At 45.1% G+C, this 15,103-nt stretch overlaps 1 protein-coding gene across 1 annotated transcript in view; it reads left to right on the top strand.

The window, feature by feature from the left end:
• Grhl2 (grainyhead like transcription factor 2) overlaps positions 1 to 15,103 on the top strand; it is a 116,118-nt gene that overhangs the window by 59,279 nt on the left and 41,736 nt on the right. Inside the window, exon 8 of the mRNA XM_038343081.1 lies at positions 13,440 to 13,534. Coding sequence (XP_038199009.1) covers positions 13,440 to 13,534 — 95 coding nt within the window. The remainder of the gene's footprint in view (positions 1 to 13,439; positions 13,535 to 15,103) is intronic.

The raw sequence follows: 15,103 nt of genomic DNA on the forward strand, positions 1-15,103 counted from the left end.
TGCATCTCAGTAGAGACAGTAGAGAATGTGTGGACATAAGAGGCAAACAGAATCTTGGGACACATGACCTTTCTCCAAGATGAGTCCACCTTCACTTTCGAGGTTTAGACAAGCATTTCTGACAACTGTCAGGATTCTAACGGGAGAGCGAATTCTGGGCCCTTTTGTGGGAAAAGGACACGGTGGGAAAGGAACCGGTAATGTGTGGATGAGGGCCATGGAAGGACAGCCAGGCAGTGACTGCCCCTGCTCCTGGGGGAGGGGGTGGCCAGGTCATGGGGGAGCAGAGGTAGGCCAGCTACTGGTGTGTGCTCACTAGGGCAGCTGCCGGCCTAAAGAGCAGCTGGGCAGCATCCTGGGGTCATTTGCATAAGAAAGTTGCTAGTTTTATAAGCATGAGAAATCCTGGAAATGGATCCCAAGTCTGGGTTATGAAGTCTACTCCGTGAATGAGATAATGGTCCACAACCCATCAGCATCATGACAATAGACCCCCAGCCAGCCTGCGGCACGTGCACCCAGAATTCCTCCTGGACACAATCCCCAGCATCTTCACGGAGGAGCATCACAGAGTAGATGTCAGAAGGAACTAAGCCAGGAGTCTCATTCCAGGAGTCTCACTGTGTTATAGCTCAGATGGTCCAAAATAATGCACATCACCATTCTTTCCACGTCCTGGTCAGGGGCGGGGTGGGGGAAGCGGGTTTCGATGCCCAAAGCAGCGCCAGCACTTTACAGTGCCAATGGACAACACTTTAGGGGTCGTGGGGCTACCTTGTGTTCTTACTCAGTCTCTGACTTGGTTTGCAGTCATTATTTCCTGCCTCGGGGTTTACTAGGTGCAGCGTTAATAGTAATCCTGTAATTATACATTTGATTTTCAGTTATTAGCAAGCCATTATAGGATTTGAGTCTGTACGCCTGTGTGTGTGTATCCAATACAAACGTATGTCTTAAAAGTCATTTTAACATTGTGTCCCATTGTAATAGTTTCATGGGAAGGGAGCCCTTTGTATGAAAGCTCAGTTGCAATGGCATGAAAATATTCCTGTAAGTTTAATTCCGTCTGAAGATCAGATGAAACCTCCCAGAAGGTTCTCAAGACCAGAGTCCTGATGCCCATTGTGAATTATTCAGGTTGTAGCTTCCTGTGCGAGGCCCATGCAAATGAGAATTGTATTCAAATGAAATCTTTTTCCTCCGGAGTTTTCTGGAGGAGCCTGGCTCCGCCCTGCTGTGTTGATAGACCTCTCTGCAGTTTTATAAGACATCTCAGGCAATCTGGTGTTCAGTTGGTCAGCGGAGGTGGATTTTGTGGCCCCAAGGAGAAGATGAGCCCCATCAGGGGATCTAGCCACTGACCACTCCTGTCAGCTTAGCTCAGATTCTCCCGCCCACTTTGTGGAAAGTCTGGGGCTTTTCTCCTTAGCAACCAGTGAAGGAAGTTCATCTCAGGACAGTTTTAGGTTGCATCTATATTTCGAAACATACTTAAAAATTAAACTTGATTGCAAAGTAAAACAAAATCTCAAGATCACCCCAGCATTTAAAACAGCCTGTGAAGGCCGCAGGGGGAGAGGCTCTGAGGCCTTTTTCTCTTCAGAACCAGGTGTGAGGGGCCCGTGGGGTGCTCGTCAGGAACCTCCCCCCAGATCCTCCTGCTGGGTAAGAGGCTCTGCTCCGGAGGGCGGTGCTGAAGCTGTGGTTGTTGAAAATTCCTTTTCATCTTCAGCTTTGGTTGGGAAACATTTATGTGATAAAAGCATCATCAGGTGTGAGGTTAGGTGTTTAAAATATCATAAAATGCAAGCACGCTATAAAGCTGAGTATTTGTCCAGGCAGAAACTAATTCGGGTAATAACAGACCCACTTGGGTTTCTGTTTATTGCTTGCATGTCTCAATTTGAAGTTCAGCAGCTCACTCGGTCTGGGTCAGCACCCCGGGAAGACTCATTTTCTCCCTGATATGAGTGGCCCTGGGTTCCCCGTTTCCCTCTATGAGAGAGTCAAGGTGAGGAGCGCTACATGGACAGAGCACCCAAAGGTTGGGGCTCATTCCCTAGCTCCAGCCCTCAACCTCTCTCTCTTCCGTGTCCCTAAGTTTCACCCCAGATCCCAATCTATTCATGTCTCGATACAGCTTGATATCGTCTGTGAAAACTGCCTAATGCTATGTCTGTAGGGATAGTTTTACCTTTTCTACCTCCCCCCCCCCCCTTTATTCTCAAATTCCTCGTTCTCCAGGGCTCTTCTTGCCGTGATATATCCTCCATATCCTCCATCCTCCTGCGAGACAGTTCACTTAAGACTCAGTCTGTTAGCAGCCCGCTCCCCCATTCAGGATTTATCACGTTGCTGTGGCTCTATTTCCTTGGCTGTCCCTTTCATCCTGTCCTTCCACCCAATGACCTGGTTATCTGAACGAACAGAGACTTTCTTTAGAACCTTTACATACCCAGCACCTGGTACAGAATATCATACGTAGTAGGTGTTTGACCAATGTTGAGTGTTTGAACAAGTCTTTTGGGTGCGCTTGAGCACCTAGGGCAGTTTTGGTAAGCATGGATGTTCTTGTCCACTTAACGAGGAAGTGTGTGCTACAGGGGACTCAACTTTGTAGGAACTCATTTTGTGTCATTTGTGTATGTGGAGAGAGAGAGAGAGACACACACACACACACACACAGAGACAGACAGAGAGAGAGAGAGAGAGAGAACATAGGAGAGCCACAGCTCCACCTTGGCTGTCAGTTCTCAGGTGTGCATCGCTCATTGGCCTGGAACTTGAACCAGCAGACTTGGTTTAGCTGACTCTGTCTGTCCTTGTCTCCCTAATGTAGGATCACAAGCATGTCATCACATTCAGATTTAAAAAACAAAACAAAACAAACAAAAAAAAAAAACCCCTGGGTTCTGGGGTTGAATTTGGGCCCCATGCTGGCAAGGCAAGCCTTTGGCTGGCTGAGTTGTCCTCTAGCCCAGCAATGGAATTTCTTGTATTAGCTGCCCTTTTATTGCACACTGGGTTTTTTTGATAAACCTAGGTAACTAAGATCTGATGACTGAGCGTAGAAGCATCGTGCACACCAATAAACTGGGCGTGGGGGGAGGGGAATTCTCCTTTTAAACCTAGTGAGAAAATGTTAGTTTTACTGGATTGAACAAATTGGAAATCGCTTACAGCAAACAAAAACAAAGAGGCAAGATTTGGGAATTCAGAGCTGCGTTTTTTTGTAGCCTTTCGCCCAGTTTTCCTTTCTGCTCTTAGGGGAAGTTTTGTCTTTCTAGGTCCAGAACATTATTGTTTAATGAGTCCTTTCTGATAACAGCTTTTCTTTTCTTGGTAATATTTGAACCTGACTGTCTAATCAGAAGGAGTTCAGGGAGGATTGAGTGTAGTGGATTCTGGAAGACACGCCCCTGTCCTGCTCTCCCCCCCCCCCCCCCCCCCCCCCGCCACATTTTAATGAGAAGGTGGAGCTGCTCCATAAACAGAGACTTTGCCAGATGGTAATGAGAGTTCAGTGTGCTTGCACACAAACACACACAGAAACACACACAGACACATGTACGCATGTGTGCACACACAGACACATACACATGCACACACAGACACACTCGTGCACATGCACGCACACAGACACAAGTGCACACACAGACACATGTATACACACGCATACACATACAGAGACACATACACACGTGCGCATGTGTGCACACAAACACACAGACACACACTGGCACACACAGGCATACACACAGACATATACACGGGTGCATGCGCACAGACACAAGCACAAGTGCGCATGCACACACACAAACACACAGACACAAACACACACAGACACCCAACCCATGTGTCGAGGGCTATAAAATGCTGTATTCCCTCCCTTTCCTTCCCCCTGTTGCCCCTGCTTTTCTGGGCACTGACAACTGCCCTGAAGGCACGTCTTCCATAGGTAGGGTGCAATCTGCTCATTGTGTAATTTATACTTCCCATTTGTTTAATTTTTGTGTTCTGCTTGAAACCTGATGCTGTCTTTATTTGGAGATGTTTTTAATGAGACCTCAAGTAGCTTTTTCCCCTTGTAAAGATGCGTGTTGGAATAAGCAAGGGCTTCTTAATAAATGAGTCTCCTGGAGCTCAGTATCTCTGCTTTGATCTTTCCCCGAGATACTAATTCTCCAGAATAAAAGTTTTGTCATGATTGGTCATAGTCACCCCCGTATGAATGGAGGACCGGCTTAGACAAGCCATCTATCTGTCCAGGCTGTGGGACTCAGATGCCCAGGTGACTGGGGTTACCACTGTTCAGTACCATAGCAATCATTTTTTCCTCTTTGGAGGACAAATCTAATCTAGCTTTACCAAAAGATACATTTAAAAGAATAGCATCTCAATCTTGAAATTTTATCAAACCCTCTAATAATGCTAGAAAATAAGTAAAAGTAAATGGAGACATCAGGAACCATCCTTGTGGTTGGTCACGTTGGTCCCCTAACCACATCCCTCCCTCCCCTCATGGGGCAGACTCATCTTTCCATGACTGCAAGCTAGTCTGATACATTTAACTGGGAGCATGCGGCACTTGGGAAGCTAGAAGGTGGAGGAATTGGGAGCCTTCAATTTAGTGACGATTCCGTGATCGTCCACGCGAGGACTGACAGTGTGTGGCACGCTGGTGATCAGAAGGTCATTTCTCTGTGTGGATCTATTCCATTTAGTGCTCTGGTCCTCTGCTGAATGCTTCCACAGTCATGTCTTGTGCCAACTGATGCTAACCACTACGATGGGTTTTTGAAATGGCCATGAATGCTTCCTAGGAGCTGACTTCTTGAGATTTTTTGCAATAGTGTAAAGTACCATCATTTGAGAAAATTGGTTCTATTTTCTTTTAATTATTTCTTTTAAAAATCAGTTGGTTTTACCACAGGCCACTATTTCTGGAGCTATCTGATGTAGGGTGGGAAAGGTCAGAGTCACCGCTGGAGGGCCTGTCCTCTGAAAGACAGTAACTTCTAGTTTAGGTTTGATAGTCTTTGGGTCCCCGTTTCTGCCCCACAAAGTACCAAGGCATCAAGTGATGAAAGAGACTGGAAAGCTGGAGCAGATAATGAGCACTCTATATTATACAGAAGTCTAAATGATCATCAAAGCACAGTTTGTATTTTTATACATTCAGAAAACTCTCTGAAGGTGCCAGGTGCTTTTGTGTGGTTAACAGATTAATGTTGTGTAGGCCAACAACAAAATAGTTCAAGTTAAAACTCTCTGAGTCACATAGACCAATTAGAAAGGTTTATGTCTAGCCCAGTTGATTAGGTGTGTAGTTTTAAGCCATGGTGTATATATAGGCTCAATATATGTGGCAGTGTTACATGCTACACACGGAATATGAACTATCATTGAGGTTGTTTCACTATTATTGTTTTGAAGTCATTTGTAGGTCAAGACACACTTGTGTGTGCTTCTCTGTCTCTCTCTCTCTCTCTCTCTCTCTCTGTGTGTGTGTGTGTGTGTGTATGTGTGTATGGTCCAAACTAAGTCTTTATGCTTTGCTTGGTAAGCACTTTCTCCACTGAGCCATCTCCCTAGCCCGAGGACAAGCCTTCTTAAAAATGAAGTCAGTGGGGCTGGAGAGGTGGCTCAGAGGTTAAGAACACTGGCTGCTCTTTGGTCCTGAGTTCAATTCCCAGCAACCACATACTAGCTCACAACCATCAATTTTAAGATCTGGTGCCCTCTTCTGGTATGGAGGGAACACTGTACACATAATAAGTAAATAATAAAAAGTGAAATAAACTTGTATAAAAAATGACGTACATGGAACATAATAATACTCTATAACGCAATGTTTTTCTTACTTTCATTTATATTGTTATTATATTGAAATATCTAACATTGCCCTATATAATTCCTTCCCTAGAAATACAATTCCTGCCCTAGAAACCAAACACACATACAAAATCATAGATTTTTAGTGCAAAGAGACTCCTAGGAAGGATGTCATTTTCAATCACACCAAGGAGGCCATTATAAGGAGCCATGGTGAATAGACGGCAAAATGCATTGACTGCTGTAGATTAAGAACATGGAAGACTCACTCAGTGTTGGTCACACATATTCATATCTCGCCTAGAAACATATTGGATTGTGTCTTTAAAAGGCCCACACTTGAAAGATTCTGTGTCACAGAAGCCAAAGGGGTTTGGTTTTGTGTGGAGACAGAGCTTTGTAGGCAATGGTCCTAGCCTAGCCCTCAATAACCAGTGTGGTTGTCGTGTGTTCCCAGAGTTCATGGCTTGGGAGCCCAGCCCTCAGTCTATGTGCTAATGTGTGAGCGGGGAATAATTAGATGGGGTCACGAGAGGAAGCTGTGCTGGTGGGGCTCCTGAGCTGGCGTGTTCCCCCTGTGTCTCCATTTGACTTCCCTACCCCATGATTTTGAAATGAGAAAGCTCTTACTATAGGCCATTTTTTGGACTTCTTATCCTGGAAAGCTACATGCTATTTTTTTTTAATAGCAACTTACTAAAGCTCATGGTTTTCAGTTGTAGTAACAGAAAACAGACTAAGACACAAGCCAAGTAAGAGCAGTGTTGGAGAGGAACTTAACGTGCTTATATGTTCTTTAGTTTTTCTTCTCCCTCCTTCCCTCCCTCCCTCATCTCTCCCTCCCTCCTCTCCCTTCCTTCCTTCCTCCCTCCTTCCCTCCCCTCCTTCCCTCCCTCCCTCCCTCCCTCTCTCCCTCCCATGACCTACTTTCCTCTGTGAGATCATCACTCAGATGGAAGACACAGATGTTTGGGGTCAGGTATGGCCATTGTCCACCATGTCAAGCAGCGGTGCCTTCTTTAGGTAGCTTTTCTGTTCTTCAGAGGTAACTCACTAAGAGTCACAGAAGAGTTCATAGGCCTAGGATTCCGCAGCTAATGCGCTTGCTAGCTGTACCCTGACTCTCACCCTCCAGATGGACCTTTGGAATCGGAGCCCCAAACATATCTATCATGCCATATTTTCAGGAGCAAGAAAAAGCTGCTCTGCAGCTGCCGTGGCTGTGCACAGACCTGGCACGGTTCCCAGACTCGTCTCCAGCATTCCACCTTCATTATTTCACTAGTCCAGGCAGAATCCACGTCTTCCAGGAGAGTGCCATCTTCTGTATTAATTATACCACCCTGTTTAATCTCCAACAATATATATAGAGTAATTAAAAGGCGGTAGTTATAATTCTCCAAGTGCATGAAACTTAATTAAGGCTCAGGAGCTAGCTTTTCCTTTGACTGCCATCCAACATCATGGTGCCCTTACCATCAGTTTGAGGTAGCCTCAGACTGAGTTAAAAGAAAACATGCAATTAACAGACCACTGATTGTATGCAAAAGATAAAAGTAAAAGATAACAGAAGGATTCACTTACCATCCTACATCCTGCGAAATTAAACGCAGTGGCATCCCATAATTTCTATGCAGGAGATAATGTGCCAGAAATGCATGTGGTAAATGTATACACAGGTGTACTCAATACCTTCCAACAGACATACTAAAAAAAATGTCAGCGTCTGTTAGCTGAGGTTTTTGTCCCACCTGGTCCCATAGTCGTTCATTCCCAAAGAAACACACAGAGGTCTACATTAGTTATAAACTGATTGGCGTAGTATCTCAGGCTTCTTATTAGCTCTTATAACTTATATTAGCCCAGAAGTCTTGTCTGTGTTAGCCACATGCATTGGTACCTTTTTCGGTGAGGCAGTCACATCTTGCTTGCTCTGTGTCTGGCTTCCTCTCTGTCTGGGTGATGACTGCAGACTGGAACTTCCCTCTTCCCAGAATTCTCATTGCCTCACCTCTACTTCCTGCCTGGTCACCCTGCCTATACTTCCTGCCTGGCTACTGGCCAATCGGAGTTTATTTAAAATACAAGTGACAGGGTACAGACCAGTGTCCCTCAGCAAGTGTCATTTTCACACCGCACTAGGGCCTTTGGTTTGCACGGATGGGCTTGCTTGAACTTCTTCCTCAGCCTTCTTGTGCTTTGGGTTCTGGAGATTTTTTCTTTTTGTTGGTCCCCTCTCTGTAGAAGTACCCCCCAATTCCCTGGGGCTGGAGAGATGATGACTGGACCTGAGTTTGATTCCCAGCAGCCACATGGTGGCTCACAACCATCTGTAATGAGATCTGGTGCCCTCCTCTGGCCTGCAGCATACACATGCAGACAGAACACTGTATACATAATAAATAAATAAAATTTTTTAAAAGTAGTGCCCTATTCCTGCCCTTCTTTGTTAAGTGACTTCCCACAGTCTCCAAATGCCCCATTTTCTGCCTTCAACATACATTCCCTCAGCACTTCATGAAGTAGTTACCAAAGCATGTGTTATCAATGTCTGCTGATGATTTATGGTTGAAATTGAAGTTGAAAGTGTGGCTGTTGATATCAGGCAGGCCTGAATGCAAACGTAGCTGGTCTGTGGTAGCTCTGTGATTTCCGCAGCTTGATTTCTCTGTAGGAGTGGGCATGCTGATACTGCAGGAGCAGTTGTAAGGACTGGAGGAGGCAAAAGACCTCAGTTTTGGCACAAGGCTTAGAGCACAGTTATCACCCCAAGAGCCTTTGGGTGTGAAGTCCAGAGGATGGCAGTCACTTTATCAGAGGAAACAGTGCTTCTGAGTCTACCCTAGGCACAAGATAGACCTCTTAGATGGGTTGTGTCTGAGTGTCCCTGAGAGATGGCTGGTCCTCCTGTATATGGTGTGTGTCCACCAACATGGAAAGTTTTTTTAGGGGGACAGATAGTCTTATGTAGTGTGTAGCTGCGGGCAGGCCTGCTTTTCATCCTGCCTGGCTCCCGGCCGCCTGACTAGCTTATGCCCCGAAATAACACACAAATTGTATTCTTTTAAATACTGCCTGGCTCATTAGTTCCAGCCTCTTACTCACATCTTGACTAACCCATATTTAATAATCTGTGTAACACCATGAGCGGTATCTTACCGGGAAAGGTTCAGCATGTCTGACCTGGCGGCTGGCTTCATCGCATCTCTCTCTGAGGAGAGGCACGGCTGTCTGCCCCAGAGAGGAGAGGCGGGGCAACTGTCTGAGCCATCTACCTCGTTTCCTATTTCCTGTTCTGTCTACTCCACCTATCTAAATTTTGCCCTATCAAAAAGCCAAGGCAGTTTATTAGCCAATGAGAATCCTCCATCAGTCTTACATGAACTTTATAAGTGAAGACTAAAGTGTTTTCTTAGACCATGTGAGACATGAACCAAAAGTGCCCAAAGGAGCCAACCATCTGCCACAGAACCACGAATCCTTGTGTGGAGAAAGTAGGCAGCAAAGGAGCCATACTGGGAGCTGGCAGAGTTGCTTTCTTGGCCACACTCCATGCTCACGGAATGAAAATCTCTGGCAGTGGCCTGCACCTCACCAAAGGCCTTCGCTGCCTCTGGTGGTCCTACCTACTGAGCAGCACTGGCCAGGAAGTCTCCAGGCCATGGGAATCCATGACTACCCACTCTGACACACCCTGGCACACCCTGACACACCCTGGCACACCCTGAAGGATGTCCATGGCCATGAACCTCCATGCCACTTGCCCTGACTTGTCCAGAACACAGCAAACTTAGCCTGAAGGTTTTGGCTTTATGGCCAGCAGCAGGGCATCACAGAGCTGGGTTTCATCACCATTGCTCCTCCCCGTGATTCCAGGTCTTTCGGAGTTCCTTGCTCAGCCATGTGATTGTCCTTTTGTGTGTCAATTACCATAATTAATAAAAACTGCCTTCATTTTCATTTTCTACTTTTGATGGGCTAGAAACATTAGTAAAAAGAAAAACCAAGACTCATTTGAAAAAGCAGGCAGATTTAGGATAATTGTCTTGTTTATTTATATTACATGTTTACTTGTGTTCTGTTTTCTCTATTGAAAAAGCTATAAGATCATAGACCTAGTGAGGACATTTCTTGGCACACAGTAAACATTTTGGTTATCATGTCTGTTGGATGAGTGCAAGATGAGAAGATTCTGTTGTGTTTGTATATTGCATTTGGTATGACAGCTTTTCCTTTTTTCAGCCTCTTTAGGGGAGAAATTAAAACTGGAAAAATAAAATCTTGTGATGTAGGAATCCATGGTGTTTTAGGTGCTTGATCCAATCCCCTTGGTTTGTCTTCATTTCTGACGTGACATTTGCTTTCTTAGTTACAGCTGACCTTCAAACTATTCTTTGCTCAAACAAATTTCTGAGATTATCTGAAGATAATCTCAGAGGTGCTTCCTGAAGAATCAAGGAATTCAATTTTCAAATTTGGCTTTCTCCTTCTCTCTCAGAAGTATGAAAGTTTGTTGGCTTGCCAAAAGTAAGGGACCAGGTTTTGAATATCAGTTTGGAAAGAGGCAGTCTGAGAAGAAAGGATACAATCACCCTGAGTGTAAATTGTTCTTCCCTAAAACAGTTTGACCAAATTGGTTAGCCTTAAGATTATAGCTGGGCCCGGTGGCACACATCCTTAATGGCCGCACTTGGAAGGCAGAAGCAGGCAGATCTCTGTGAGTTCCAGGCCAGTGAGGGCTACCCAGTGAGAACTTGTCTCAACAAAACAAAACAAAGCAAAATCTTTATTTCTGAGAATACGCTTTTTAGATTTTCTTTTGTGTTGGTGCACAGTGTTGAATCCAACCTCTCCTTTCTCTGGCCCTTGCCGTACCAGCAGGCTACACCTGCCCCTGAGAATTTACTTTAATGGAATATAATTAAATTTATATAACATTTAGCTGTAAAATGAATACTGGTGCAGTTAACTACTGTTAACTGGGTGACCAATCAGAATAAAATCACACCTGGGTGGTGGGGGCACATGTCTTTAATCCCAACACTTGGGAGACTGATACTGGGGGATCTCTGAGTTTGAGGCCAATCTGGTCTACAGAGTGAGTTCTAGGACAGCCAGGGCTATACAGAGAAACCCCGTCTCAAAACTACCTCCCCCTGAAAGAAAACCAAACCAAAATAAAAAACCTACCCCCCAAAAACCCTAAAACAAAATCAAACCAAAATAAAAAACCCCAAACTCCCCCCCCCCCAAAAAAAAACCCAAAAATTAAACAGAAAAGCAAAATCCAAAGACAGAAACAAGAATAAAGTCATGCCACAAGGTTTGACATGGTGGTATTTGGTCCCCAACAATAACCTTACAGAAGGTTTAGGTATGGGAAGATGCTAGAGATGCATCAATTAAAACAATACAGCCAGCAATGAAAAAATATTACATTACTGTGTAAAAATATTTGCATGTTTTGGAGAAAGGGAGCTAGATAAGAAAGAACACACAGATAAAGACTTTTTTATTATGTATACAATGTTCTGCCTGCATGTTCACTTGTATGCCAGAAGAGGGCACCGGATCTCATTCTAGACAGTTATGAACCACCATGTGGTTGCTGAGAATTGAACTCACGATCTCTGGAAGAGCAGCCAGTGCTCTTAACCCCTGAGCCATCTCTCCAGCCTCATAGATAGGTATAAAGGTAGTTAATTGTGGGTCAGTAGACTGTGGTTGCTTTTAAATTATTTTTTTGTCTGACTTCCCTATGTTGAATATACATACTTGCATGTTAAACGTTTCTGTGCTTTGTTTAAAACATAAAGATCTAGGATTGGGCCTAGTGGCTCAGACCTGTAAGCTCAGTATTCAGAGAAGGCATTTTGAGTTTAAGGCCAGTTTGGGTTACAAAAAAAACAAAACTATGCCAAAAAAAAATGGTATTATTTTGGATTGAGGTTTCTTCAGGCAGGAACATAAGAACAGGCACAAAGGAAATGAGCAAGAGCACTCCCTACGAACCCTGGCTGGCTAGATGCAGCAAGGAGATGCTGTCTGTAAACAGAAGAAACATAGACACAGCATCCAGTGATGCCACATTTAGCCCCTCGGGGTGGGTAGAAAGTAGAAGAGATCTGAGAAAGAGGAGGGGAAATAGAATTCAGCCTGAGGCTAGACTAGCAGCCTATCCTAAGGGAGTCTCGAGAGCCATTCTGGAGAGCACAGTCCTAGGTTTTCCTGCAGCCATTCTGATCCTAGCAGTAAGAACTCTTCCTGCAGTGCTATCCGAGGTACCAGGCATTTTAATCATCTAGGAGAGGAAATGGGAAATTATGCCTGCTGGTTACCAAGAGTTTCAGCGTGGTCATAGATGGAAATAAAGTGGTGAGGGCTGCCATATTAAATACAGTACACCCAGTTAAAGCTGAGCTCTGAAAAATAGCCAACATAGCTGTAGTATAAATATATCTTAAGTATTTATTGCACTCACAACCTTGGCTTGAGTACTACACAGCCTATAAACACCTAAGCTGTGTGAGCAGAGATGTCAGCTCACCACGCCCATGACAATACACAGCACATATCTCTTGTTGATTGCTACTGTCTTGGTGAGGGAGTCAAACAGGATGGAAGGGAGTAGATACATATTATACAGGATGGAAGGGGATGGATACATATTATGCAGGATGGAAGGGGATGGATACATAGTATACAGGATAGAAGGAAATGGATACATAGTATTCAGGATGGAGTGGAATGGATACATAGTGTTCAGGATGGAGTGGAATGGATACATAGTATGCAGGATGGAAGGGAATGGATACATAGTATGCAGGATGGAAGGGAATGGATACATAGTATCTAAGGAGTGATAATAGGCCCGAGACTGGAGTGATGACCATCAACCAAGTGTGATCCACTCAACTCTCTAGAGTACAAAAATTAGTTTTATCAATGTCTTTTTTTTGGCATGGGGGGGTACAGTTCAATGGTACAGCATGTGCTTAGTATGTACAGGCCTGTGTTTGATCCCCAACCCTATCTGCACATGAAGACCTTTACTGTCCTGTAGTTTCTTTACCAAAGTCCTAGTGACACCATCTGATTGACAGAATATTTTGTTTTCCAAAAACAAGTCCCTGTGGAGGACCTGTCAAAAAAGCCAGTAGGAAGGTGATGAGAAAAAAAAAAGCAAAATGAACTAATGACCAAATCAGATAAAGACATGGTTTGTAAAGATTTACTCCTTTAATAAAAGAACATGTGTACAGTGTTTCAGCAGTGGAGGGATAGTATCAGCAGAAATCTGTAGTTTATCACAAAAGTAGCCAGAAAAATCAGCAAATTTAAAACTTGTTCATTGACAATGTGTTATCGAGAGACTCCTATTACTGTTGGTAGGTGTGTGTTTGTGTGTGGTGTGTGTGGCATGTATGTGTGTGGTGTGTTTTGAGCTGGGGTCTCATGTATCCCAGGCTGGTCTCACTTGGTCCTAAGGATAACCCTGAACTCCAGAGCCTCGGTCTTTACCTCCCAGTGCAGGGACTATGGGTGGGAGTATGCTTCCCCACCTGGCTATTCTGCTAAGACTTTTTTCTCTTCCAATGTCATAGCCGATTACAAGGAGAGCTTCAACACCATTGGGAACATCGAAGAGATCGCGTACAATGCTGTTTCCTTCACCTGGGATGTGAACGAAGAGGCAAAGGTTAGTGAAACCTGTATTGGCTATTCCCTGAAGACTCTTCCAAAATGCTGTGTATGTAGTTTTCTAGAGTTTGAGTCAGAAAGAAGAAAATCAACTTATTTCATTTTTTAGAAGCCTCACAGCTTTGCCCTTTTGTGGGGACTCCAGGTGGGCAGGCTCTGCTCTGACAAAATAAGGTAAGCCACCACATCACTCCGCAGTGCTTCAGGTCATGTGCTCCATTTTAGAACATGCATCTGTCACTCAGAGTCTCCTTCAGCCCCTAGGCTTCTCTGTGCCACCATCAGACATCTTGTGTCCTGGACTGACAGTCACATTTCAGCACTGTGGCTTTGAAATGCTTTGTCGACTGTTTGACCCTTTCTGTTCCTCTGGGTGCAAGTGTGGTTAAGATGGGAGCTGAATAGCATCCCTGACAGACAAATGTCAAGGACAGATGTCACCACTGCCTGGGTTTGGATAAGAGAGGTTTCCACAGATAACCCTGTTTGCTCTCAGTCACAAGGTTGTGTTTTGAAGGCCCCATGGCCCATTCTCAGCTTCTTCAGGTTCTTCAGCCTCATTTTGCACTTAAAGGAGCCTTTCAGATAAAGGCTAAGCTGGTTTTCTGCTTCAGTTGTGCACCACCTGGGTGAGTGTTGGGAGGCCTTGTCTTCAGTCAGTGTAAACAAGGCTGTCAATGCCTCATTGTCCTCTGCTGGGAGGCTGGGTGAGAGAGGAAACTGGCTTGAGTTTGCAGGCAGGCTTTCCAGAAGAACATGAATTGCTCAGTGTCTCCTTCCACTCAGGGATAAAACAATGCAGGTGAAACTGGCTTTAGGCCCGAGAAAGGTGACCCAAGTGGGCACAAGGTGACAGATCAGCAGTGCAGCCTGGAGAGAAGGGGACAGGCCTTTCTTTCCACAGGATGCAAGATCAAGCTTCACACAGAACTTCAGGCAAAGCATGTCTCTGGCATGCCCGCACTCACCACATGCTCTTGGCTGCCACGACCGTTAGCTCCCTCCTCCCTCCCAACACTGTCACAGCTCACAGGGGTTTGTCTGTGCTGTCCCAAGGCTCCTGCCACCCCTCCCTCCTCACTTCAGCCAGGCCCCTTGTCTTTGTCTTTCTCTTTATGCTCCACTACTACACAAGGGGCCGGCTGTGTAAGGGCACAGCGCTGGGATGTGTTGGAATGTCTCTACCTACCAACCATCCTGCTGGGGCATGGGTGCTGGCCAGCCAGCCAGGATCCAGTAGGGGCCTACTAACCAAACAACAGTGTGACCAGGGAGAGGCTGAACCCACTTCACACTCACTGGGCTCTACCTCAGCTGTCCCACAGTGTTAAAGCTAGCTCTAACCGTGACTTGTCATCTACGTTTTCTGTGGTCGTGGCTGTCAGAGGTGAAGTGTTTCAGTAGGGACCTTTGAAAGAGAATGCAGAAATCAGAAGGGTCGGGCTCCATGGCAACCGATGGGGTAGTTGATCTGGGGCTAAGCTGACCGTCCAGCTAGTTCATTCCATACCACTCGCTTATCATATCCAATTGCTCACTTGCTTGTTTAAATGTGTATGTACACATA

This window comes from Arvicola amphibius, chromosome 9 (assembly GCF_903992535.2).
Source record: "Arvicola amphibius chromosome 9, mArvAmp1.2, whole genome shotgun sequence".
Taxonomy (NCBI): Eukaryota; Metazoa; Chordata; class Mammalia; order Rodentia; family Cricetidae; genus Arvicola; species Arvicola amphibius.